This window comes from Miscanthus floridulus, chromosome 10 (assembly GCF_019320115.1).
Source record: "Miscanthus floridulus cultivar M001 chromosome 10, ASM1932011v1, whole genome shotgun sequence".
Lineage (NCBI taxonomy): Eukaryota > Viridiplantae > Streptophyta > Magnoliopsida > Poales > Poaceae > Miscanthus > Miscanthus floridulus.
The window spans coordinates 123,264,693-123,290,264 of record NC_089589.1 but is presented as its reverse complement, the minus strand read 5'-3'; the positions used below and the strand labels follow the sequence as shown (position 1 = coordinate 123,290,264).

General features: G+C 43.9%; 3 protein-coding genes and 1 pseudogene across 3 annotated transcripts; 1 reads left to right on the top strand and 3 right to left on the bottom strand.

Annotated features, from left to right (window-relative positions):
- Positions 1-2,746: 2,746 nt before the first annotated feature.
- On the bottom strand, positions 2,747-3,697 carry LOC136489495 (ribonuclease 3-like protein 3; annotated as a pseudogene).
- Positions 3,698-4,494: 797 nt separating this feature from the next.
- On the bottom strand, positions 4,495-11,366 carry LOC136487101 (uncharacterized). Its single transcript, XM_066484234.1, has 8 exons — positions 10,824-11,366; positions 8,137-8,856; positions 7,833-7,928; positions 7,669-7,756; positions 5,924-6,154; positions 5,687-5,847; positions 5,125-5,406; positions 4,495-4,991 (listed from the first exon to the last, which is right to left on the bottom strand). The coding sequence occupies exons 1-8, from the start codon at positions 11,280-11,282 to the stop codon at positions 4,932-4,934; spliced, it is 2,097 nt and encodes a 698-aa protein (XP_066340331.1). The 5' UTR covers positions 11,283-11,366; the 3' UTR covers positions 4,495-4,931.
- Positions 11,367-15,052: 3,686 nt separating this feature from the next.
- LOC136487100 (uncharacterized) lies at positions 15,053-22,440 on the top strand. The gene is made up of 11 exons (XM_066484233.1): positions 15,053-15,292; positions 15,738-15,805; positions 18,077-18,158; positions 18,261-18,344; positions 19,776-19,815; positions 20,340-20,385; positions 20,825-20,883; positions 21,004-21,071; positions 21,267-21,371; positions 21,446-21,510; positions 22,011-22,440. The coding sequence occupies exons 1-11, from the start codon at positions 15,237-15,239 to the stop codon at positions 22,094-22,096; spliced, it is 759 nt and encodes a 252-aa protein (XP_066340330.1). The 5' UTR covers positions 15,053-15,236; the 3' UTR covers positions 22,097-22,440.
- A 208-nt stretch (positions 22,441-22,648) lies between these two features.
- LOC136485569 (uncharacterized) lies at positions 22,649-25,442 on the bottom strand. Its single transcript, XM_066482421.1, has one exon. It carries the CDS (start codon positions 25,022-25,024, stop codon positions 22,958-22,960), a length of 2,067 nt encoding a protein of 688 aa, XP_066338518.1. The 5' UTR covers positions 25,025-25,442; the 3' UTR covers positions 22,649-22,957.
- Positions 25,443-25,572: the final 130 nt, after the last annotated feature.

Below are 25,572 nucleotides of genomic sequence, written 5' to 3'. Positions count from 1 at the left end.
ATAGCTCCTCATCTTCTTCTTCCTCTTCTAACAAAAAAATTCCTAGCAAGCTCTTCCCAAGAGCCATCTAGTGTTACATATATGAAATTATATTATTACATTTACATATATAAACCAATAGAGAAAACAAGTATTAAAAGTCTAAAGAAGTCAGAAGTACCTAATCATTTTCTATAACATTCTACGGCAGCACCTAATCATATTTATAGCATTCTACAGTAGCACCTAATCATCCAAGCAGCACCTACAGCAGCACCTACTCATCCAGGCATGTATGCATTATTTTTTTATAACAGAAGGACTGACAAGAAAAACTACAACCAAATTTAGACATAGTTTTGTATCTATATATATGCCTGCCACACAAATCAATCTGATTCACAAATTTAGACATAGTTTTGTATCTATATATATGCCTACCACACAAATCAATCTGATTCTAGAGTATTGGTCATCCACTAAACTCAAACAACAGCCCCTTTTCAGAACTGTCCCTACACAAGATGGAAAGAAATTATTGCTTCCTCTAAAAAAAGGAAAACTATTGCTTCCTCTAAAAAAAGGAAATTATTGTTGAACAGCCAATCAACACTATTTGGGAGAACGAGGACCAATCATTCAAAGTTCAGCCTTAATTTGTTTAGTAAAAGCTCATACTTTTCATAGCTATAATTAAACACTCCAATGGTGCTAAAGCAATGCACAAATTAGGTGCATTAACAATTTCCATGCGCAAGTCAGGAACTGAAGTCATAGTCAGACCTCAGCAACCTCCACGAAATGTGTAAATTCAGTGTTGCTGGATTGTCTAAAGATACCAATCTATTAAATTGCAATTATTATGTACAGTAAGTTGTCAGCTCAAGAGCATCACTTGGCCTCTGCATCATATTACTGAAGCTAGTAGCAACAAGTGCATTCATGAACCAGTAAATTGGATCTACCAGAACCAGTTAGTTCTAGAAACAAGAAATCCAAGAAACAAGACAGCACACTACCAGAACCAGTAAACCTGAGAATCAATAATCTACCGAAACCCTAGATCGACTATATTTGGGCACCTGTGAATCAACAATTTAGTGAACCCTAGATCAACCAGATCGAAGCAAGCAAAGTGGTTCAACCATGAAACAAGCACATCACATATGAGGACAACAATCCGAGTGGGTGCATACCAGATCGAGACTGCCTTCCTTCGTTCGGAGGGAAGACAAATCCGAGAATAACTAGAGTGGATCTTGGAGCCCACCTTTTAGCTGCTGCGGCGGTCATGTCTCACCCGCGAGGGGACGAAGCCAATGTGGAGGCGGGGACTGTGGCTGGGACGGTGATGGGGATGGAAGAGGAGAGTCGAGGTGAGGGTGGAGGGGCGGCAGCGGAGGAGAGTCGAGGCGAGTCGCGAGAAAGAGAGGAGAGACGAGTCGAGTCGGCGGGGAATGCCGCCCGATGTGACGAGGCCGGACAGGTTTCCCCGTCAAAATCCGGCTCCTGCGGGGCGGAGACCCCTGATTCGCGTGCTTCCAAACAAGTCGGAGTGCCGGTGCGTGGAAATTTTCCGCGGGGACTTCCTCCACGGGGAAACGACCGGGAACCCTCCGGGATCCCTGCTGCCAAAGTAGGCCTAACACATCCAGGCCAATCGGCTCTCACTGCCACCGCTGCCTACCGAACGAATGCATCCACTCGACGATGCAGAAACCTTCGTCGCGTTCGTCCGTGAGCTAGAAGCGGAGATGCTCTGGATAACTAACAAGTGGAAGCGGGTGTGTTGAATAATCTTATTCAACACACAGAACCAGTATGTAGTTTATAAACTTATATTAACATGGCATCTTGTTTTTGGTTTGTAGTATAATATTATTTGTTCTTGCAGGTGTGTTGAATAATCTTATTTATCTTGCTTGGTTGCTCGTAATTCTGTATGAATTACTAATTACAGATGGATAAATATTGACTGCATGGTCTCTGTTTTCTTATGCTTGCTCTTCATTCTGTATGAGTTACTAATTACATATGGATGAATACTGACTGCATGGTCTCTGTTTTCTCATGGTTGCTCTTCATTTTGTATGAATTACTAATTACAGATGGATGAATACTGACTGCATGGTCTCTGTTTTCTTATGGTTGCTCTTCATTTTGTATGAATTTCTAATTACAGATGGTTGAATACTGACTGTTACAGGTCTCTGTTTTCTTATGACTATGTTGTCTTTGCTATTCTAAACGAAAGAACAACTATATATGTCCTTTTGATTTGCTGCTAGTCAATGAATGACCACAACTGTTCTGTTAAAAAAAATCAATCTCTCAACTACTAATTGTACTGTTAAAAAATTCAATCTCTCAGTATATTATTATTTGTTCGTGCTGCATGCATCTTTATATCTTCATTTGGCGTGTTGAATAGTGTTATTTATCTTGCTTGGTTGCCCTTCATTCTGTATGAATTACTAATTACAAATTACAAATGGATGAATACTGACTGCGCATGGTCTCTGTTTTCTTATGCTTGCTCTTCATTCTGTATGAATTACTGATGCGCTTCAAACTTGTCACCTAAATTGCTGGTAACGACAGTGTTTGAATATCGATAATTACATATCAACATAGAAATTCAATGAAAATGGACCAACCTAGTGTTTCTATGCTTCACCATTTCACTAGGACTTAATTGTTAAAATGGTGAAGCATAGAAGCACATAACAGAACATGCCATTCATTGCACCTATGATGCATCTGTATGTCACTGACATTTTAGTGTTCCAGCTATGTCTAGTTCGTTCAATGCCTCAGAAACATCTGCTGATGCTGATTCACTTTGGGTCTATCCAAGTGTTTCCTTTAGCTTATCCAGAGCAGCCTTGGCAGCACGGTTCTGAGCTATCTCCTTCTTTTGACCATAAGTAGCACTTGCAACTAGCTCACCATCAGTCAACACGTCAACCTTCAGACTCTTATCCCATTCATCTTTCACAAATTTCACCCCTCGCCGAGTCTTTTGGCAAAACTAAAAAAAGCTCGGTTACCAGGTGCTTGCCTAATGTCTCTGAGCCAATAAGTGGATCAACCAAAGTTCGAAAGACCTAACATAAGAAACTGAAATATCAGCAAAGTGTTGACTCAAAAGCAATGATTAAGGTTTCTCAGTTTAGAGAAATATATACCCGCCAAACCTCCTTGGTCGAAGATGGAGTCCCAGTATATGGCACCAATAAGAGATTCCACAAGAGGATCCAATAGTCCATTTGAGTGAACTGGATATTTGCGAATTTCTTCTATGAAAGAACAGATCTGTAAACGCCAGAACATGAAGGATAAATAAAAAAGTTATCACTCAAAACAGAACAGAACTACAAATTACAGATGGATGAATACTGACTGTATGATCTCTGTTTTCTTATGACTAACTATGTTGTCTTTGCTATTCTAAACAAAAGAACAATTGTATATGTCCTTTTAATTTGCTGCTAGTCAACGAATGGCCACAACTGTTCTGTTAAAAAAAATCAATCTCTCAACTACTAATTGTACTGTTAAAAAAATTCAATCTATCGACTACTAATTGTAGTATATCTGAACTTTTGCGTAACTGCTTGCTAATTGTATCCTTTGACAGGTTGTTTGGAAATAGAGCTAATTGTATCCTTTGACAGGTTGTCTGTGAGGGGAAATTCTCAATTCCAATGAATGCCATCACTGGTAACAAGGCTGTTGAATCAAGCACTTGCTGAGACTTATACCCTGATCTCAAGGATGCTCCAGGGCAAGGTTGAGAAGATACTGGTGTCTGGGTTTATGAAATCTGATGCTGCCAAAGAAGAGGGTCGCGAGGCTTCGTACTGCTGGCTTTCTTCTGCGCCGTGAGGTAAAGCTGTTGGGCGGGGTGCCCTTGGGTGAGCCGCTGGCGTACTGGCGTTTCAAGTACCCAATCGTTGCCTTTTAGTTTTAGTGTTTTGTTTCTGGATGTTAGTTGTGGATGAACCAAGTTTTTCGTTTCTGGATGTTCAGTCGTGGGTGAACCTGATACGTGGATGAACTGAATCTGATATGTGGATGAATTGAATCTGATATGTGGTTGTGCGAAATGTTGAATCTGACTTCCGCTTTAGTTTTAATCGGAGTTTTTAATCTGGTTTTACTTGTTCTGTCGTCCAACGACACCGATGCAGCGAACACAACTACACAAGCCCAGCCACCGTCTTTATCCAAGGTCCACACATTTGAAGTCATGGCAACCTACGCAAGCTCCACCGCCGGCTCCGTGAGCTAATAGAACCAAAATGGCGTCCTGCCAATTCAATCGAAGTAGCAAACTTGAGTCCTTCAAATTAAGCACGTCACCAGCGTTCTCTCCACCTACCAATGTCCTCGCTCTCTCCAGTCTCCACCAATGTTCCCCTCCCCTGTACTTTGAGAGGACGTATCTCTGGATATATATCACCGGACGAGCATGCCTGGAAGAATATGGTAGGGGAAAGACACGTAGGTGCATGTAAAAAGGCCTTATTATTGCAACAGAAATACAAATTTTGTACAACAGCAACAGCAGTCCCTCAATTATACACTCAACATCGCAAAAGCATGCACCAGGTTCGGCAGGCACTGGGAAACATGGGATTCCTGGATCTAGCGCCTAAAGCCTTTTCAGTGTGCGAGCAGGCAGCTCGAGTTTTCCAGACAAGGTAATGGACAATATGCACAACAGGTACCGGTTGTCAGGTTCTCATGGTGCAAAAATGACAGTTGGCTCTTGCCCACCTGGAGAGATCAGCAAAAGCACACTGATTTCTTCCTCTTTCCTGATCCGAATATGGTGCCCATGTTCCACTGTTCAGGGCATATATTGGATCTGAAGTGCACTGATTTCCTCTTTCCTGATCTGAATATGGTTCCATAAACTTTGTTTGCCAAGATCAAATACTGGTTGCTCACATGAAACAATCGTCTGCGTTGTCCACGCAGTGTTCAAGCACCATACGAACTCTAAGCTGAAGAAGAGATTCAATGTTGCACATTAGGTTTATCACACATCAAGATTAGTTTTGAGAACTGTCAATTAGGACAGACTAGATACCAGTGATGCTAATCATCATAGGATCAAATTGTTTAAGAAGGGAGTACCTTGCAATCCAAGCAGGGGTCATTTATCATGCTTTTCACTTGTAGGATCACTCCAGCATTTTGTAGTCTGATAACTCTACCAGATGAGGTTTCACATTTTGGGTAAATCAAGTTCAGAAGGCACCACAGGGTGGCAACCCGCAACTGTTTATCCTTGCTTTGCAGAAAGTTCACTACAAATGATGGTTTGATGCGATCTGCTCTGTGAGGAAGAAGAACATTCATCACAGCTTCCTTGTTCAATTCGTTTCCAGCCGCAATGTTTGCAAGCACATACATACCCTGAAGAAAGGGAACAGCAAGATCAGTGACTTGCCGTACAATGGTTTTTGCATTCTTCTATAAAATGCTAATGCTAAGTCATAGAGAAGCACATGACATATGTCCAAAATATCAAAGAATGGGATAAAAACTATGCAGTTCACTAGAATAGATGTTTCTCTCTCCACTGTCCAGCTGTCCCTCCAAAGTTAAAAAATGCATATGAATTGACATACGGTTATATTATTACAAATCTTCAAAATAAGTAAATAAATAGACTATACTTTTGAAGAAAACTGACCTGAATGCACACTCCCGGGGCAGATGCATTGTTCAGTTGCCTTGCAATAGCATCCATAACCATTCCATCTTCGCCAATGACATAATTAGCAGAATCCACATATCCATCAACAAGATTGTGCACAAGTGCCAAGGTCTGTTCTTGAACAAAATGTTCAGAATCTGCATGACATTTCACAATTAGCAGTCAACATACTATGGCAGTTCCCTCATAATCATGTTTAGGCATTAGACTTACCACATATGAGGCTTGAAAGAGTAGATAAGGTCAACTCCTTAACAATGAAGTCTTTATCCTTAGGACTAAGAAGGAACATAATATTCCTGAGAGCCCATACAGATTTTAGCCTCAACATTGCATCCATGGACTTTGACAAATGAACAAGTTGTGAGACGACCCCAGAGTGAAGAAGAACTGATTTCCTGGGTGTCAAATTAACAGCAATATTGCAAATGGCACCAAGGCGCGGCAACCTGCTTCAAATCAATAAGTGAGAGATAAATTAGGAAACTTTTATTGAGTCATAATGGATTAACTTTAAAGACCTAAATAGTCATGTTTCAATGTACAGCTAATTGCCAAATTCATACTGACTTTAGCAACTTCAATGAGAAAAAGGTTGCTGGAACAATAAACCTGAGAATTGGTAGCCAGGGTGCAGATTACCAGAAGAGAAAGTTTGGCACTAGCTTTCAATTATTGTTGTGCAACTTTGCGTTGATAAGATAATGGCTTAAAGGCTTGATTACTGATGTCTGAAAATACAGCTAATTGCCCAATCGACACCAAATTTAGCACATCATAATGCCAGAAAGGTTCCTCCACCCATAAAGCAATGAAACGGTGCCCAAGCTACCAGTAGCCAAATAAGGAAGTGTACCTGCTAGCTTTCAAATCATTACTTTGCTACTGTACATTGGTATGTAAGATTCTAATCAATCCTAATGTCTAAAAGACCTACTGTAGTGATGCCTCACTAGCTAGTTGAATACTGCCTCCATTTCTTTTTATAACGCATGTTAGGATTTGCAGAAGTCTTTTGAGATATAATTTCACTAATCTCTTATTGTTGTTGACACATTTATCTGGAAAATATATGAGCGTCGCAGGAAGAAGGAACCACAGCATCCACAAGTAGCTAGGATAGAGTTTGTTCAGGAGTTGTTTCAGTTCACTCAGGGTTTGTTCAGTTCAGTTAGTTCAGAGTCTGTTTTATTAAACTTAATTTCATCTAAAGAGCCTGCTCAGAGCCTCCTTGTGAGGGCGATTACACCAGCTCACCATCTACCCTTCCATTCCCAGCTAATGAGCCAACTAGCCACATCACTTATAATATATTATGAGTTTCAATAAAACCAAATCGTATTGAAAGATATTTGAAATATGAATCCAATGAAATATCTTTTATGCCTTACACATTTATATAATTTCATAAACTGTTGGTCAAACTAATAATGTTAACTTTTCTAGATTCCAATACGCTATATCTTGAAATGGAGGGAGTACTGAATTTAGCATGGCTTCTGTAACAAGGTTGCTCCAATAACAAAACCCTAGCAGTGGTACAAGTTCACCTGCTAGCTTTTAGGTCCCTTTTGTGCAACTATATGTTGATGCACAAATTTATATTTCGACAACAAAACTATAAATTCTGTAGGGCACTTTACAGAAACTGGATTCCAAAAAAAAAGAGTAGGTAAAACTGCAACCACACCATGCCACAAAGGGGTAAGCTGCCTTGTAGTTTTAAATTCAGGAATCAGCTAACATGCTACATGATGGGTGGGCAAATACATAAGTTGCCATGCCATGCACTGAAACTCGATTTCCTTTTAGAATACCACATGTTCATAACTTAACTAGACCATTGGAAGAATAAAATGTACTTGAAGCATCTGCAATGCACCTTCCAGAAAACACACACACACACACACACACACACTATCTCAGGACTATGTTATTGTAGATTTGGCAGGATTCACATACCTGGACCGAAGTAGATGAGTCATTTAAAAGCTGGACTAGGGGACCAATAACTGTATCGCAGGATAATCGACCTCCACTGAGTACCTGGAGATTAAATACATCAATTGAATCATCTGGGATGAACAACAAAAGTCAAGATGGAAAGATGCATGCATCTTACCTTTGGTGACCTGGAGATATTCTTCAGACATGAACACGCTGCAATGCGGATATCAGCCCAATCATGCTTCAATGCCTCAAGGAGTAAGGTTGATACCTATTTTAACAGATTGTGTTAATAGTCATAAGTTATTTGTCAATGGACAACCATATGCATCCACTACTAAAAACTTAAACGTTGGGAGCTGACATTGAGACAGTTGATTGAGTTATCAACCTAACTGAAATTAGCAATAACAATAGGAGTACCCTACAGAGTACTGAACTAGAATTGACAACTTTGGAACTCTTCATACATGACATACCTCAACCGACATCAGTTGAGATCTTGACTCTTCAAGTTTTGAGCAAAGTTCAGATAACGCAAGCAATATGGTCACTGCTCGCCTTGTCTCCAATGGATTTGCTAGCAGATGGTTGCTGAGCTTCTCAACTGCATTAGTTGTAAGAGCTTGTTTCTGCAGTTCGAAGCTGTCTTTAATCAGGGTGGTTAATGCCAAGGGAGCTTCATCTCCTACGTGACCAGGTTCTTCAATTAGCTCAAGCAAAACCATAATCAACTTGGTCTTAATCTGTTTGTCCTGAAAATGACAGGGAGAAGCATGCCCAAGTGCAATCAAGCAGAGGCAAGCAAGTAGTCTTGTGCGTGGACTCCGATCATGTATTAACCCAACTACTGAACGAAAACCTTTTCCATGGTCCGTTGATGCAAATCTTGAAGCAACGTCTCTGTTATTTCGAATGACTGCAGTGACCGAACCTAAACAAGCATCCCTTAGATTCATAGATCCTCCAAAAAGGCTAACAAGTTTCTGTGGAACTCCAGCACTGCATAGTGACAATTGTTCTGCACTACTCTCACATGAGTGAGATATAATAGCAGCAGCCAGCTCTGTGACATTCTCGTTCTCACTGTCCAAAAGCGAAAGAACAAAATCCATGTTTTTTCCACTATTAACATCAAACTTTGGAGCTAATCTTGATTGGTATATCATTCTGAGAGCACGTGCACTTGCATCCACAACCTGTAATCAAGAGAACAACATTAAATAAAACATTTGCAGCAGCATTATCTACAACCATATCATACAAAACAATATGAATAATCATTAACCAAAATTGGCTCATAAGCACAATATATAAACATGTGTTCAACAAAGAAGATTTTCTTGGGTTCCCCTTCTTACAATTGTACATGTGCTACAGCTAACAAAAACACAATTAAATAATTGTTGAATTTAAGCAACAATGAAAACTTAAGATTTCAGAGAGATAACAATGAATTACTTGGTAATGAAACATAATGGAGATTTTGAAGTTTTCTGTCATAATTAGTTACATTTTCTGAAAGAGAATTTTGAAGTAAGACAATCAGGCGAAAGCTTGTTGATCAGAAAAATGTAGCAGGTAAAGGCATTAGCAAAATTCGCTGAATAGAGCCATGTTTATATCCTGAATATGCACAAGAACCATTTTCAAATATAAATATCAGAAATTACCTTGTCACAAACTAGAAAAACGGGAGAAAAGAAAACCAGCAACTGCCACATCATTATGTCAGAAAAACAGGCATGCTTATCCTTTTATAACAATCCCTATATAATTAAGGTCGATAGCGGTGGTTGTGATAAGGATGTTGAGATGTAACAATAGAAAAATACCAAAGTAATCATTTCATCTCCTTTATTTTCTTTTCTTACCCAGCTACCGTGTTATATTCCCCCCTTAATAGTCATTCTGTACCACAAAGGAGTGAACGTTGGCCTCATAGTCACCAAACTAAACAGTTTGTTCACTTGCAGACTACCTCCATAATTCACTCAAGCTCATATATCGATTGCATCACCAGTTTATAGATCATGTGAGCGATTATATATTGGTTGAAATTTTTGGGGAGGCAAAATTCTGACTAATGCATGTGGGGTTTTCGAACTGCAATCCTGGACTGAATGCTACTACTCTGACATCAGGAACCATACAAGTTCTAAGTTCAAGCATAAATATGAGCTCCAGTTGTGCCATAACTAACAGAAGCAATTTACCACAGATTTTTTAGATTGTGTTCAAAAGAGGAAGAAAAATTTAATCAATGAATATAGACGATCTCTACAGGAATCCAACATAAAAAGACAACTTTCCAGCACATCCTCCCCCACCATCACCAAACCTAACCATTGACCCGCTACCAAACTCTCCTGATTTCAAGCACAAATGAACAATAATTACACTACAACCAAATGATGAGAACAGCATAAAAAGGAACGGGCATAGAAAAGAAGAGAAAACGAAATGCCAACCGCCTCGCCCTGTTCGCTTGGCTTATAAGCCATACTTTTTCAGCCAACGAACAGTATTTTTCTCTCACAACAAATCAGCCAACAATACTTTCAGCCATGGCTTATCAGCCAAGCGAACAGTAGCTCTCACCTTAACTAAACCAACATATTCTCCAACAGTTTAGCTCAAATACTCCCTCATTCCAAGGCTTTAAGCACAAACCACCAATCATAATTCCCTAATGCAGAGTTGTTTACTTCTTGTCAACCAATCCGTAGTTATTGGCCATCAAACTTACCCCAATTTATTTCAAATTTTAACTAGAATCGAAACCTTTATACTACAGAACATGTTAACAGCAAATGGAATGATGTAGTTGCCAGTTGCCACACACCTCATCCCAAATTTCCAATTGCAGAAGGTAAGGTCAAAATTCTTCAACAATCCAATCAATAGTTCTCACATAAATGATGAAATGGACACTATTTGTACCCAGTTCAGGCTCAAAATTCCAAGCATAATTGCTAAGGTATCCCAAAATCTACAACAGGAACCAAGGCAAGCAGTTATTGCTGCTAGCTTCCGTCAACTCTGCTGGGCGCAACAGATCTTTTCCCAATTAAGCAAGAAACTCACTTTTCTATTACCAAAACCAATCAGATTCCCGCAGACACAAGCTAACGAGCAAGTGAAGGGGGCAGACCGCAGACGCTACCTTCTCGTCGGTGTGAGCGAGGAGCCGAGTGAGGTGCTCCACAGCGCCGGCGGCCAGCACGGCGCGCGCGCCATCCTCTACGCCGCACGCGAAGCTCCCCGCCGCGGCGGCCGCCTGCACGAGCGCCGCCGGCGAGGCTCCGGGCTCTGCCAGCGCCGCCACGACCGACGGCACGGCGCCCAGGCGGAGGTAGAGGAGCTTCTTGGTCCGGTTCCCGATGATCTGGTTCTTGATCTCGCGCAGCGCACGGACACGCTCGTGCTCCATCTCCTCTCCGCCGGCACCGGCACCGGCGCCGCCGCAGCCCGGGGCGGGCCCCGCCCCCGCGGCCGCCAGCCTCGCCGTCAGCTCCTCCGGCCTCGTCCCCATGCAGCTGGACGCAGACGACGTCGACGCGGGTGGCGCGGGCGACGCCTCCTCCGGCCGCGCGCCGCCGCCGCCGCTCGCCGTGGCCGGCATCTGGGTGGGGGTCGGAGGGGAGGTGGCCGAGAGGTGTTTTATGTAATTATTGATTTTTTGGGTATTTTTTAGCAGCTTTTTTTTTCCTGCTTGGTTGGTGTTTATAGGAGAGGGATGGTGATAGGGAAATGATGGGTGGGCCAGGGGCACGGCCCAGTTACGTGCTGCCACGTGGAATTAAGAATTAGTTAGTCTATTATTTAGCTTGTGACTACAATTAGCCTGTGTGCGTGTGACGTGGGACAGCTGGTGAAATCATTGGGCCTGAATTTTGTTGGATTTTTTTGAAGTCGCATTCGTATTTAGTTTTTGTTAGATTTTTTATTATGAAGCCGGTGGCTGCATTGGATTTGGTCTGATAAATGGACATATACCAACAGGTGCATTTATAAGTACATTTTCGTTTTTTTTTTTTTGTCTCTTTTGGATCATGGTGTTTTTTTTACATTGTTTTATGAATTTCATTGCCTTTGTTGCTTGTGTGATTCTTTTTTTTTTCTACAAATGTTTAACCTCAGTCTAATAAGCATAAACATTCTTATGCGGCTTTGTGGGCGTGATATTATTTGTTTTTAGTATTTCAAGTGTTCTATTCCTATTTGCGGTGTGTGGTGTGCTATTTGTCATGGTAGTTGAAGTTGAGGGCTCCAGCCTCCAGGGCACATTTGGCTTTAGGGTTAGACTGTCTTCAACATCCCGGACCTAAAAACGAGAGGCATTCGATGGTTTGGGTAGCGCACAGTGAAAAGGGTCACGGACAAAAAACTTCCATTTCCCAACAGCCGGCGCAAACGAGAAGCCCGCAACGTCGCCGCTGCTCCCGTCGCCTCCCCTTCCTCTCTCACTCTCCCTCTCTCTCCCGAGGTGGCGGCGCTGCGGCGGGTCCCGAAAGCGGCAGCCTCCCTGCGCTGCGCGTGGCCATGGCCCCCGCGGCGGGCGAGCCCGGCTTGTGTGGCGTGCCGCCTCTCTCTCTCTTCCCCCTCTCTCGGTGTGCAGGCGCATCGTACGGGCCCGCCGCGCTGGCCGTCCTCCGTGCGGGGTGGGGCGTCGCGGCGGCGGTGGCGCAGCGCGGGCGGCCCCCTCTCCTCTCCCTCACCCTCCATCTCGATCTACCACTGGGCCGTGGCGCGACCGGCGCAGGGCAGGGCAGAGGCATGGCCTTGCAGGCCATTCGTCCTCATTTTCCCCCCTCTCCCTCTCTCCTGATGTGGCCGCTCATGGTGCTCGTGCCCGATGCCGGTGGGTCTCGGCGGTGCCGCGGTTGGCATAGAGCAGTCTCAGGTGCTCCCGTTTCCTCTTGTATTTTGGGATTTTGCTTTTGCCTCTCTGATTCGTCCCTTCGATGACTTCGATTTGTGTTCTAGGGTTTAGCCTAGAATGCCTGTTGTTCTAATGTTTGCCTTCACCGGTGGTGAGCTCCGGCAGCGTCCTCGGCGTGGGCCCCTTCGCGGCGCGAGATCTGGCGAGGCGCGGTGCCGTCGGGATCAGTGGACACCGCCCTCGCCTCTGTCGCCTTTCTCGCAAGCGCCGCCGCCGTTGTCTGGGTGCTCCGCTCGGCTCGTGCGTTCGCATTGGTGTCGTCGGGGTCAGCGGGGGCCGCTTTCGGCTCCGTCGCCGCCGTTCTCCGCCGTGCTTTCCAGGTGCCTTTCTCCGCCATTCTCCGCCGTTCTCCGTCGCAACCAGGCATGGAGACGTAGAAGGATGGAGAGAGGACGCTTATTTGCTTCCCATGTCGGCTCACACCCAAAATGGGTCAGTCGTTTGCCTAGTCTGTTGGAGCTTGTTTCATGCGGATAAAACACTATGAACAACCTATTTTTGGGTTTGGGTCACGCTATGCCTGCTCTGTTGGAGTCAGTCTTAGATCACATCGCCTTGCTCGTCCGAGCAAGGCTTGTCTTGCTAGGCCAGGTGAACCAAAATGACTTTTTTATTAAAGTAAAGAAAAAAGGCTTGTCAGCACATGCCCTGATGCGATTCCAACTATAAACAACCTCTTCATCTTATATCTCGCTCTGTGATGTGAGACTATTTAATAGTTAAGGACTCAAATATACCTTTAGCAGCTTTCCATCTTGAAAAGGTATACGTTTATACTTTAGGTGTAGTAAGAATTTTTTCTCCCCCTAAGCACGAGCATGTTGAAGAGTGTGCTATAAGTTGGAGAGCATAAATATAGCATGATGATCTATAGAATCCATTTTCATCTCCTACTCTATGAATTTAAGATAGGTCTACTTGTGAGCTTGGAAATGTTATGCAATGTCAAATTCCAAGCAAAATAGCATAATCCATTAAGTAGATTCAAATTCCTCTAAAATGAAAAGATGCAAACGGCCCCTAAAATAAATAAAAAAAGTGTACATGTAACTCATAAATCACTATTATTAATGGAGCATAGCGTTGTGATCAAATTATAAGAACAGTCCTGTCTCAAACGGAGATGTATTAAACAATGCACACATAATTGTCCTGTAGCACGGCATGTCTTAAATCTTGGGTACATTTCCATGTCATGCTAGCCTGTTCGCTTGCTCGTAAATGATCGTAAATTTTCAGCTAGAAATAGTGTTTTTCTCTTACACCAAACCAGCCAGCAGTAAATAAACCACGATACGATACGGCCTCCCGAACATGCTAGCCAAGTTGTAGTACCAAACAAATAACAAAAGGCACGTCACGTTCCTTGATGCCTGCCAAGTGCCAAGCATCAAGTGTGGCGTCTGTATTACTTTTGTGGAATGAGAGCGCCAAGTATGGGTCCCAACTTCCTCCGTCCACCGCGCAAAAGGTAGGGACAAATTACAAATATTTGGCTACATCTTCAACTTACCGCACAGCGCACATAGTCAAGTTGCAAACAGCTTTAAAAACTCTGACTTATAACGCCTCCTGTCGACCATGAAATTGCCACTGAATCTAAGATTTTTTGCAGGAGGACTTGCAAACATATGGCAAAATTCATTTTGCCATTGAAAACACATGGCAAAATTACACGATACCGAAACACTCTCCAAAGAGAAGGACCGGGCACATTTAACTGAAAACCTACAACCGAACTGAAACACTCTCCAAACAACAAGAGATTGGGCATAGGTTTTAAGTGCAACAAACCAACTCTGTTTGTTGCAACAAACCGAATGCCCATGCTCCGCTTGTTGTAGCTAAAGCAACTGCAGCTACAAACTCTCTCACCAGGCAATGTAGCAGCAACGACCGCTACTTTAGGGGGGTCATTCGGTTGATCGAATTGGTTCTGCTCGCGAGAATCGTGTGGAACGGCGCCAAAATGCTTCAGACCAGAAACATTTCATGTATGTCGCCTAGACTCCCGCGCCGATTCTCTTCTGTTTTTGTTGCATCCATTTGTGCTATCAATTTTAGTATTTTAGTTATATAATCTTTTTTATTGCATCAATTTAAAATATGTTGTATTTAAGTTATTCTCTGCCTACAAATAGATTTTTTAAAACATGTTTTTATTTAAATATTTTTTTTAAAAAAATTCTTATAAATCAAAAAATCTAACCTACTAGCCAAATAGTCTTATAAGTTGATTATAATTTATCTCCTAAATATTTTTTAAAAAATCGTAAATCTAAAACGTTTCTTATGCACCCTATGGTAGCCGGGCTCAGAGTCAACACGCTGACTGCCATGTGCTCAATCCGACGGTACATCAAACATCGAGTGGGCCAAGATGGGCCACTGCGGACGCGGCAGGATGGTAACACGAGCGCTCCGGCCCACGGCCCACCTTGGCCCGCCGTTCTTCTTCCACCTCCGCAACCCTCAGGCCTGAGTCGTGGCCCTCCGGGCGACGCCGCCGCACAAGGTGCTCGCTTCCCAGCCGCCCCCAAACCCGAACCCCGGCGCGGATCCTAGCCGTGCGGCGGCTGGAGCTGGTGCTCGAGCGCCCGCCGCGGCTGTCTAGGGTTAAGGCGGGCGAGTGCGATGGCGTCGCTGGGGCGGCTCAAGTCCGCCATCTTCGATAGGGAGGAGAGGAAGATGTAAGCCTCTCGTGCGGCAATCCGCCAATCCCCATGTCGTTCCCGTGCCTCTCTTTACCTTCTTCGATTCGATGTGTCCGTTGTGTTGGCGCCCTTCGATTCTTAGATAGATTCCTGCGGCTCAAACTGGATAGAGAAACCCTAGCCTTTTTTATCTCTAAATTCCTTGCTATTATGGCTGCTGAAGAGCAATGTTTTATATGGTTTAGTACTCTTTGCGTCTCCACCATGCCTTGGTTCATTCGGTTGGGAAATGTAAAATTACTGGGTCCACGAACCCTAATAATTTACTTATTTGTCTGTAATTGCTTTGCAGTGGTTACTAGTTAGTGTAGGTTAGTGCAGAACCGAAGGCGAGGAATCTTGAGCTCTTACTTCAGTACTCTTGCGGTGTTTGTGCTGCATAGTGGTCTCATTAATCTGGATGGGGGTTTGATGGATGCAGGCAGTACCAATCGCACATCCGCGGGCTCAACGCCTATGATCGCCATAAGAAGTTCATGAAGGATTATGGTATGATCTTTGTCTGCAATCTTTTCTGGCAAAAGCATGCCAACCTTGTCTTTCCCCATGTTTTTCGTTGATTCATTTGGGAATTGTGTAGGTTAAGGTATTATCTGTTGCAGTGGTGGATCCAAGATCCAAACCCTGTGGGGCCAAGCTTGACATAGATATACAGAAGATAGATTAATTGCAAGTTAGTTAACAAATGTTACGTATGGGGTTTAACATGTTGTGGCAAAACCCACAGCTTAAGTGTAGATCCGCCACTGATCTGTTGTTGAAATAAATGGTTTCTAGAAAAGAATAGCATGGTAATGTAATAATAAGCTATGTAAGCCAAATTATACCTGGTAAACTGATGGTGTTCTCTATGTCAAAAGAAACAGGGAACATTTGTAACTTACAGTTCTTCTGTTACTGTAGGAACCAGCACATACAACATACTCATGATGCTCTAAAGTATATGCCGCAAGCTGCTGGCACTTCTGTTATCACTAATTACCTCAAATGCTGCATTATGTATGGAACGGAGCAATCGACACACTAAAAATCTTATTGAATTCCTTTATAGGCTTCTGCTTCGGATCACAACCATTCAACATGGTGGCATGACTGCTTTGGGCATAGCTTTAAATTTGATATATCAGTACCTTGTCCCACTGCAAATGTCTGGGCAGATTTGATTTGCCCTTTCATGGTGAAGAGGAAACTGGGGCAGTGGCATATAATGAGTTATTTATTTGCTTAACCTTGGCTTCCAAAATAAACTGAATGATGAACAGTCCCCTCTACATTAGAAAGAATTGGGGGCTACCTTCATTAATACATGGATTATGTAATTCAAAATATATCTTGTCAGCTAGCTTAATACAGAAAACATTTTAATGGGGATTTTTGTTTACATGGGATTTAAGCCCTGGTCTCCAACCTGGTGCAATGTTACTTCTCTGCCCAATGCCAACCCATGGATAGATCACAGATTCACAGAATGAACTTTTCATTGTGAGAAGGAAACTGAGATAGTGGCATGTAACGAGCTATTTATTTGCTTACTCTTGGTTTCCAAATGAAATAGGATGATGAACACTCCCCTCTATTGTAAAAAGAATTGGGGTCTACCTTCATCCATACATTGGTCACATACTTAGATCTGTAACTTGACATTCCCTAGTTGAATACAAAATATATTCAAATCTGGATTGTTTTCTTCACAATGGAATCGATGTCCTGTTATCCCAATTCTCAGTCTTGTGATGTACTGATACTTGACTAGATGTACATTTAGGAGAAGTATAAACTTTTGGAAAAACATGGCAAGTATAATATTAAGTGGGGTTGCTTGTATTTTGAAGGGTTTCTTTGGTTTGGTTGGCATACTTCTAATAGTGCAGTTCTTGATTATTTCTACATGGATATATTTATGAGCAATCTCGAATGCATGAATTCAAAACTATGAGAATTGTATTTTAGGTTTAAATAAATGGTTCCGGAATAGAATAGCATGGTAATGGAATAATAAGCTATGTAAACCTTACTTTTTCGCCCAATGCCAACCCATTGATAGATCACAGAATGGACCTTTCATTGTGAGAAGGAAGCTGAGATAGTGGCATGTAACAAGCTATTTATTTGCTTACTCTTGGTTTCCAAAAGAAATAGGATGATGAACAGTCCTCTCTATTGTAGAAAGAATTGGGGTCTACCTTCATCCATACATTGGTCATATACTTCGATCTGTAACTTACCACCCCCTAGTTGAATACAAAACACATTCAAATTTGGATTATTTTCTTCACAAAGGAATCAATATGATGTCCTGTTATCCCAATTCCCAGTCTGGTGATATACTGATACCTGACTACATGTACATCCAGGAGAAGTATGAACCTTTGAAAAGCATGACAAGTATAATCTTAAGTGGGGTTGCTTGGATTTTGATGGATTTCTTTAGCCACCGGTTTGGTTGGCATACTTCTAATAGGGTAGTACTTGAGTACTTCTACATGGATATATCATATATGTATGAGCAATCTCTGATGCATGAATTCAAAACTAGGAGAATGTATTTTAGGTTTCAAAAACTCTTGCTTTATGTATCCCAGTCTTCAAGAATAGTGGCGTGAAAGAATTACCCCTTCATTGTAGAAAGAGTTGGAGATCAGACACTCAACCTTACAGTTTTTTAAAACCCTATTATATTAGTGTAGATCACATCTATCCTTCCTTTCCTGTATGATGTATCTATGTGTTGCCACTGATACGTGTTTTGTCTTTAAACAGTTCAGTTTTATGGCCATGAGAAAAATGTGGATAGTAGTTTGCCCATCAAAACTGATAAAGATACACTGAGAGAAGGATACAGGTCAGAATGATGTCTGTTAAATGTTCATGGTACAACATATGCCTGTGGTTTTGGGAAACTTGTAACTCATAAGTGCCTCACTTTACTTCTATTGTGTAAAAGGTTCATTCTTTCTGAGGAAGATGACATGGATTCAACTTGGGAGAAGAGGCTTGTCAAACGTTACTATGACAAGCTTTTTAAGGAGTATCCTTTTTTTGGTATATTTGATATTATTTTGTTTTTTTCTGTAAGGACATAGTCCCAACGAAGTACGTCGGGCTCATTAAGGACATGTACAACAATGTTGTGACTAGTGTTCGAACAAGTGATGGAGATACAGATGACTTCCCGATTAGGATAGGACTACATCAAGGGTCAGCTTTGAGCCCTTATCTGTTTGCCTTAGTGATGGATGAGGTCACAAGGGACATACAAGGGGACATCCCTTGATGTATGCTTTTCGCGGACGATGTAGTGCTAGTTGATGAAAGCCGGACAGGAGTGAATCAGAAACTGGAGTTATGGTGGGAGACTTTGGAGTTCAAAGGTTTTAGACTCAGTAGAACTAAAACTGAGTATATGAGATATGACTTCGGCACTACTACTCGGGAGGAGGAAGCTATTAGTTTGAAAGGTCAAGTAGTACTTAGGAAGGATACCTTTCGATATTTAGGATCAATGCTACAGAGAGACGGGGATATTGATGAAGATGTTAGCCATAGAATCAAAGCAGGGTGGATGAAGTGGCGCCAATCATCTGGTGTCCTATGTGACAAAAGGGTACCACAGAAGCTAAAAGGCAAGTTTTATAGGACGGTGATTAGACCTGCTATGTTGTATGATTGAGAATGTTGGCCTATGAAAAGACGACATGTTCAACAGATAAGTGTCGCGGAAATGCGTATGTTGCGTTGGATTTGCGGTCATACAAGAAGGGATCGAGTTCGGAACGATGATATACGTGATAGATTAGGGTAGCACCAATTGAAGAAAAGCTTGTCCAACACCGGTTGAGATGGTTTGGACATGTCCAACGGAGACCTCCAGAGGCATCGGTGCGTAGTGAAATCCTAAGCCAGGATAGTAACGTGAAGAGAGGCAGAGGAAGACCGAAGTTGACTTGGGTAGAGGAAATAAAAGGAGACTTGAAAGGATGGAATATACCCAAAGACTTAGCCTTAGATAGGAGTGCTTGGAAAACAGCTATTCACGTGCCTGAACCTTGATTGCTTCTGCTGGGTTTCAACTCTAGCCTATCCTAACTTGTTTGGGACTTAAAGGCTTTGTTGTTGTTGTTTTCTGTAAGGACATGTCAGTACATGACATTTTTCAGATAAGTTTGTGAAGTAACATGTTCATATATGCTGAAGCTAATGTTGTTACATGAAGCTATTTAATAGTTTGGTGATATAAATAGGCATAAGTCATGTGAATGTTATAGAACATGCATCTGTCAGTGTCCTCTGCATTGCCACATTCTCTGCGTTACTTTCACCTCATGAACTTACGCATTCTGTCAGCTAGGATTGATTGATGCTTGTCTACATGGGAACTATATTTTATGGGGTTTTATTATTCCTTGTAATTTTTGTAAGGTTTAACTCTGTTGTGCTTAGGGTCCTTAACATGAGGAAGGTATTGCATTGCTGACATGACCCAGTACAAAAAAGGCAAGGTGTGTTCCTTTAACCATGTGTCATACTACCATTGAAAGCCATTTCTTTATGTAAACACTTAGCTTTTCCTTCACTCTTGAACACCATGGAACAGAAAGAATGTTTGTAGCATGACCTTTAGAGGGGCCATTATGTACTTTTAGAGAGTGATCTCTACGTACGGGCAAGATTGCAAGAATTATATCATGCCAATTGTGATACTTTTTCAACTTGATTTCGTATTTCATAAATTAATAAATGGGCAGTAATAGCAGGATGACTGTTCTCCTTGGTTTTGGATTTGTGTTGATGTGCATATCTCAGTAAGCATGCTTGCCACACCCATTATTAATGTTTAGATATGGTAGGCATGCACAACAGCACAAACACTGGTTATCAGAAGCGAAAACAAGTAGTAAGCATATGACAGTCATGCATACTCATGATAGGACGATGAATGAGTGTCCAACCACTTCTTTTGATTCTGAAATGATCTGTAGTTTTGGATGTGATTTGCATGTTATGAGGGCATTTTCTGCTGCAGATTGGATTGAGATGGAGGACAGAAAAGGAGGTGATATCTGGCAAGGGTATTATTCAGTAATCTTATCAGTTAAATTCCATCTACAATGGTTTACCTGAAAACTGTGGCTGAATTTGGATCATATGAGTATTCTGTTGCTACTAACAGACCTTTCAAATGGAAGTCCAGAACTTAAACGGGTATTTAAAGAAACTGTATCAAACTATCAATGTTACTGAGCTTAAAGGGTTGCTTGTTACACTTAGCAAAGGACAGGTGGGGGTTGCTTGCATTGAACAGCCTCAAACTCCAAAATGGATCAGAACTGAATTCTAGTTTTTGAAAGCCAGTGTTGTAGTTTTCTCATATATTATTATACTTATGTGTAACAGAACGCAGAAAGTTCCCCGAGAGATCAGAAATATAATATTCTTGCAAACAGGATCTGCTATTGTTGATCAATATCAATAATAATTTCGTAATAACCAGAATATGCTCTTATGCAGGGCAATTTATCTGTGGCAATAGGCATTGTGATGAAAAACATGGTCTAGGTAGTTATGAGGTATGCTATGTGCTAATATCTTGTTGATACTAAAATGTGTACAATGAATTTTTTTCCCAAAGAACTGTTTTAGCTGTATTTGTAGTCCTTACATTTCTTTTTTCTTTATCTCATGTTCAGGTCAATTTTTCTTATGTTGAAGCAGGGGAACAGAAACAAGCACTAGTGAAGTTGGTAGCCTGCAAAAGGTTAGTGAATCCATTGTTCCGTGATAGTATTTGTTTGAAACAGTTTTTAACTATCACTGCTGTACTTTCTTGTTATGATATTTGTTTAATTAAGCTTTTCCATGGACCACCGAGTCCTGCTGTCATTCCTGCCTTCTTTTTGTTCAAGCAAGCATTTAATTGGTTATTTAGCCTGATTGTAGTACATTATGAAAGATGTGCAGAAAAGCTTGCTTATAAGAGGCAAAAGGAGAAAGAGAAGGAAAATGAGCTCTCTGGTGAAAAGGAAATTGAATTGAAAGACAGCGACAAGAGAAAGAGGTACTTCTAGTTCTTCTCCACCCCCATTATGTTTCTTTACCCTATATTCTTTAATTCCACTTTTCATACTGCAGAAAACATGAGGAAAATGATGATACCTCAGAGGACGAGGACGAGAAATATAGAAGAAAGAAAAAAGGTATCCATGATTGCGGACACCTTTGTGTGTGGTTATGAACTATGATGCATTTTGGGGCAGGCATGCTATGCTTAATTAAGGGCTTGTTTGGCCCCAAATTTAAAAACTCAGGCTTATAAACCTGCAAACCGGCTTTTTATAACATCCCTGTTGCCTAACCAGCCATATGGTAGATTGGTAGAATGATAATTTTGGAGCGGTGGGTGAACCCCTCTGGCACTGAAAATAACTGTATAGAATACGGTAAGGAAAAAGAATTAGAAAATTAAAATGATAAAAAATGGTGTGGTTGTGGTGCCTGGCGCTCATCGAGGCAACAAAAAGGTGCCACATATCTGGAGAGAACATATGGCTGGCATTAGGCTCACTAGAACCTGTGATGGCATTGAGCTTTGTCGATTGTTCCATGCTATGTATAGTTGTGTTTTTTTTTCCTTGGGAAATTGAGGATGCAATAAATTCTGGTAGCCAGAAACTCACCCTTGCAAACAATTCTGCAGATCGGAGTGGAGCTTCTTCAAGGAGTTCAGGGAATAATGACGAAGGCTTCGAGGAGTACCTCGAAGGTATGTTTCCCGTGATCTGATTCTTAGTGGTTACTAAAGAAAAGGTGGCTAGGAAAGAAGGCTCCTTGACATCCATCGAAGAAAAAGATGCACGGATCTTGGAACAACACCTTACTGTTGGAGTAGCAAGTCAGTTGCAAACCCGACACTCTATGTGCTTTGACTACAAAAGTCATGTAAGTGTGCTGTCTGTAATTATGTGTGCCTGCGTTGTTTCGTTTTCGCATCACTTTCAGAGTAGTGGTTGATGCCTGTTAGTCAAAGAAGAGTGTAATGTAAAACTTCCCGGCCCTGCGTTTGTTGTTAGACTGAATGACACTTCCAGCAACGTCGCTTTCCATGGATACATCAATGTTCTGCCTTAGAGCTTCAGTGTTTTCGGTAGTTAGTTTTCTGCTGTAAGCATTGTGGTTTGTTGGCTTCTTTGGGTGTTAAAAGCCTAGTTTGCATAAAATAAAACAATACATTGAAGAGCTTGGAATTATATTTATACTGTATTATACCTCAATGATTGGAAAACAAAGAACTATTTTTTTTCAAAAAAAAAAACAAAACAAGAAAACAAAGACCTTGGAATTATATATTTATATTAAACCTCACTGTGTGGGAAAATTACTGATTTCTTGTAGTACAAAACATTAGAACCCTGAATTGCGTAACTTGCATGTATGTACTCTGATGAGACTTTTCGCTGCATCAGTGAAGGCAAGCAAACAGCCCTCCGATTCTCTGCAGCTGGCCTGTGCGTGTCGCTTCCCCGACCCCGTCGCTAAACTCCCAACGCTTCAGACACTGTCATGCCATGCATGCCCCGGGCCGTAAAGGCCATGTTTATTGCTGCGGTCGTTTGCGGCACGGTATGCTTCAGTCCGTGGTTTACATTACGTGTCAACGACGAGCTTGGCCCTGGCGTGGCCAGACTCCACCCTGTACTGGTCGCCGACGCCGAAGTGCGCCATGAGCAGCCACACCACGGTGAGCAGCTCGCCGCCCTGGCTGAGCTGCCGGGCGTGGGCGCTCCCGCCGCACTTGCCCGCGGCGTAGCAGAGCATCTCCACCCACACGCTGGCGACGAGCCGCCAGCGCTTGGCCTCCGTGGCGCCCTCCAGCTCCAGCAGCTGCCTCGCGAGCTTGCACGCCTGGAACAGCACCGACTTGCTCCGGTCCCCCTTCACGTCCCGCGGCTCGGCGATGGACGTGTCCACGGCCCGGAGCCTGGCCGCGCACCCCGCCTCGTCGCTGGCCTCGTCGGCTCGCCGGAAGAAGCTCTTGGCCTCCGCGCAGGTGTCCCCGAACCGGATCTGCCCGATGCTCGCCGTCATCATGAACGGGCGCATCACCAGGAGGAACAGCATGTAGCTGGATATCTCCCTGCTCAGCGCCGGCAGAGCGTCACCGCCGCTGCCGATACCGTCTTGGCTCGCGTAGAAGCAGAGGTCGGTGGCGATGTGCCAGAGGAGGATGCTCTCGTCGAACTCGCAGTCGACGCTCCAGCCCAGCTGCTGGTACAGGCCCTTGCGCTGGAGCGCCCACTGGCCGCGGTGCTCGCCGAGCTTCCGGTAGCTCTTGGGGTCCATGGTGCTGCTGGCCTTGCTCTTGAGCTGCTCGAAGACGAGGCGCTTCAGCGGCTCCGACACGGCGATCTTCTTCGTGTACCTCCAGCTGTCCCACATGGTCTTCACGCGGATGTTCCACCTCCACTCCAGCCACTCCATGAGCGCCTTGTACCAGCGGCGCTCGTCCCTGAGGCAGTAGCTGAGGAGGTTGTACTGCGACATCTGGTCCGACCACCTCGGCCTCGTCTCCGGCTGGAAGAACTCGATGAGCCAGAACACCACCTTCGCCGCCGGCCGGAGCCGCTCGCTGGCCCGCAGGTCGGCGTACGTCCAGGGGGAGATGACCATCAGGAGGATGGCGTAGGTCTCCAGGAAGACGGCGCCGCCCAGGAGCACGTAGGAGATGTCGACGTCGACGCTCGCGTAGCCGTAGCCTCGCATCTCGCCGGCGGCGCGCGCGAAGAGCACGAGCGACACGACGGGCGCGGCCAGGGTGAAGACGCGCAGGCCCCGGCCGAGCCAGCCGTGGATCACGGGGGCCTTGGAGTGGAGGGACTCGTACATGAGCACCAGCTCGATCTCCACGACCTTGAACGCCTGCTCCATCTCCAGCTTCCGGAAGAAGGCGAGGCTGTCGATGCGGTCCTGGAAGCTGAGGATGAGGTCTACGAAGAGGCGGCGGAAGGTGTGGAAGAGCCGGTGCGCGCTGTACACCAGGTCGCTGTACGCCACCCGCTTCACCTCGACGCGGGCGTCGTCGTCGGGAGGCCTCTCCGGCACGATGACGATCTTGGCCACCAGCCCGGCGTCCCTCCTCGACTGGCACTCCTCCACGAACTTGGCGTAGTTGGGGCCCGGGTCCGGCGGCGTCAGCATGGAGCTGCGCAGGCTGCCCATGCTCGCCGCCCGGAGCGCCAGCGTCCGCTCGCCGTACTTGGTCACGCCGGCCACGAACATGACGATCGCCGGGACCATGAGCCGGACGCCCGGGCGCGACTTCCAGTAGACGTACCCGGCGAGGACGACCTGCGACACGAGGCTGAGCAAGTGGCGCAGCCAGAGCTCGTTGTCCTCGACGGCGAACGCGGTGATGGTGTCCTGGCCGCCGAGGTGGAGGATGAGGAACGGGGCCCAGAAGACGAGCACGTGCATCTCGGCGTCCCGGGACCCGTCGCAGAGCTTCTGGTTCTGGGATAGGTTGCCTAGCGCGTAGATGGCGACGTAGTCGGCGAGCAGGTATGCCAGCCAGAGCGGCATGCGCAGCCACCACTCGGCGACGCGCTTGCGCAGGCCGCCGGCGAAGAGGAGGAAGACCTGCAGGGCGAGGCTGGAGAGGACCAGCACGCGGATCTCCCACTCCCCCCATACGTCCCAGGCATGCTTCAGCTTCATCTCCGACGATCCACTCTGTTTCTTGACTAGTATTCCTCAGCAACTCAGAGGCTTATCTGCAAAGTCGTAAAATAATTAGATCCATGACTCCATGTCATGTGAGCCTCATTGCCTCTGCATCGAGAGCACTGCACGCCAAAGGACATGGACGGCAACTCGGCAAGAGAAGCACGCTGTTTCCTCTTCAGGCAGAGGCGCAGAGCTCAGAGGTTTCCTGCCAACGGCTACGGGCTACGGCCATGGCGACCGGTAGAAGACGTCGACGCATTGCCGTTGACTGGCACAGGTCCTTGCAAAATCAGTTTACCAAAGCAATTAATTTCCTTCCGATTTATAAATAGGATATGTCTCCTAAATAAGAAATTAGTTTTGCTAGACGAAAGTTTTCCTTCCTACACTCAGAATTGGGACTTGCTAAATTCAAGTGTTTTTAGGCGATGGTTATTGCATATGTTTTATACTTAAACTGCAGTTTATACAGACATAATCTGTAATTTTTGGTTCTAAAAATGAAAAACCTTTTAGACAAAACTACAAAATCTGATATG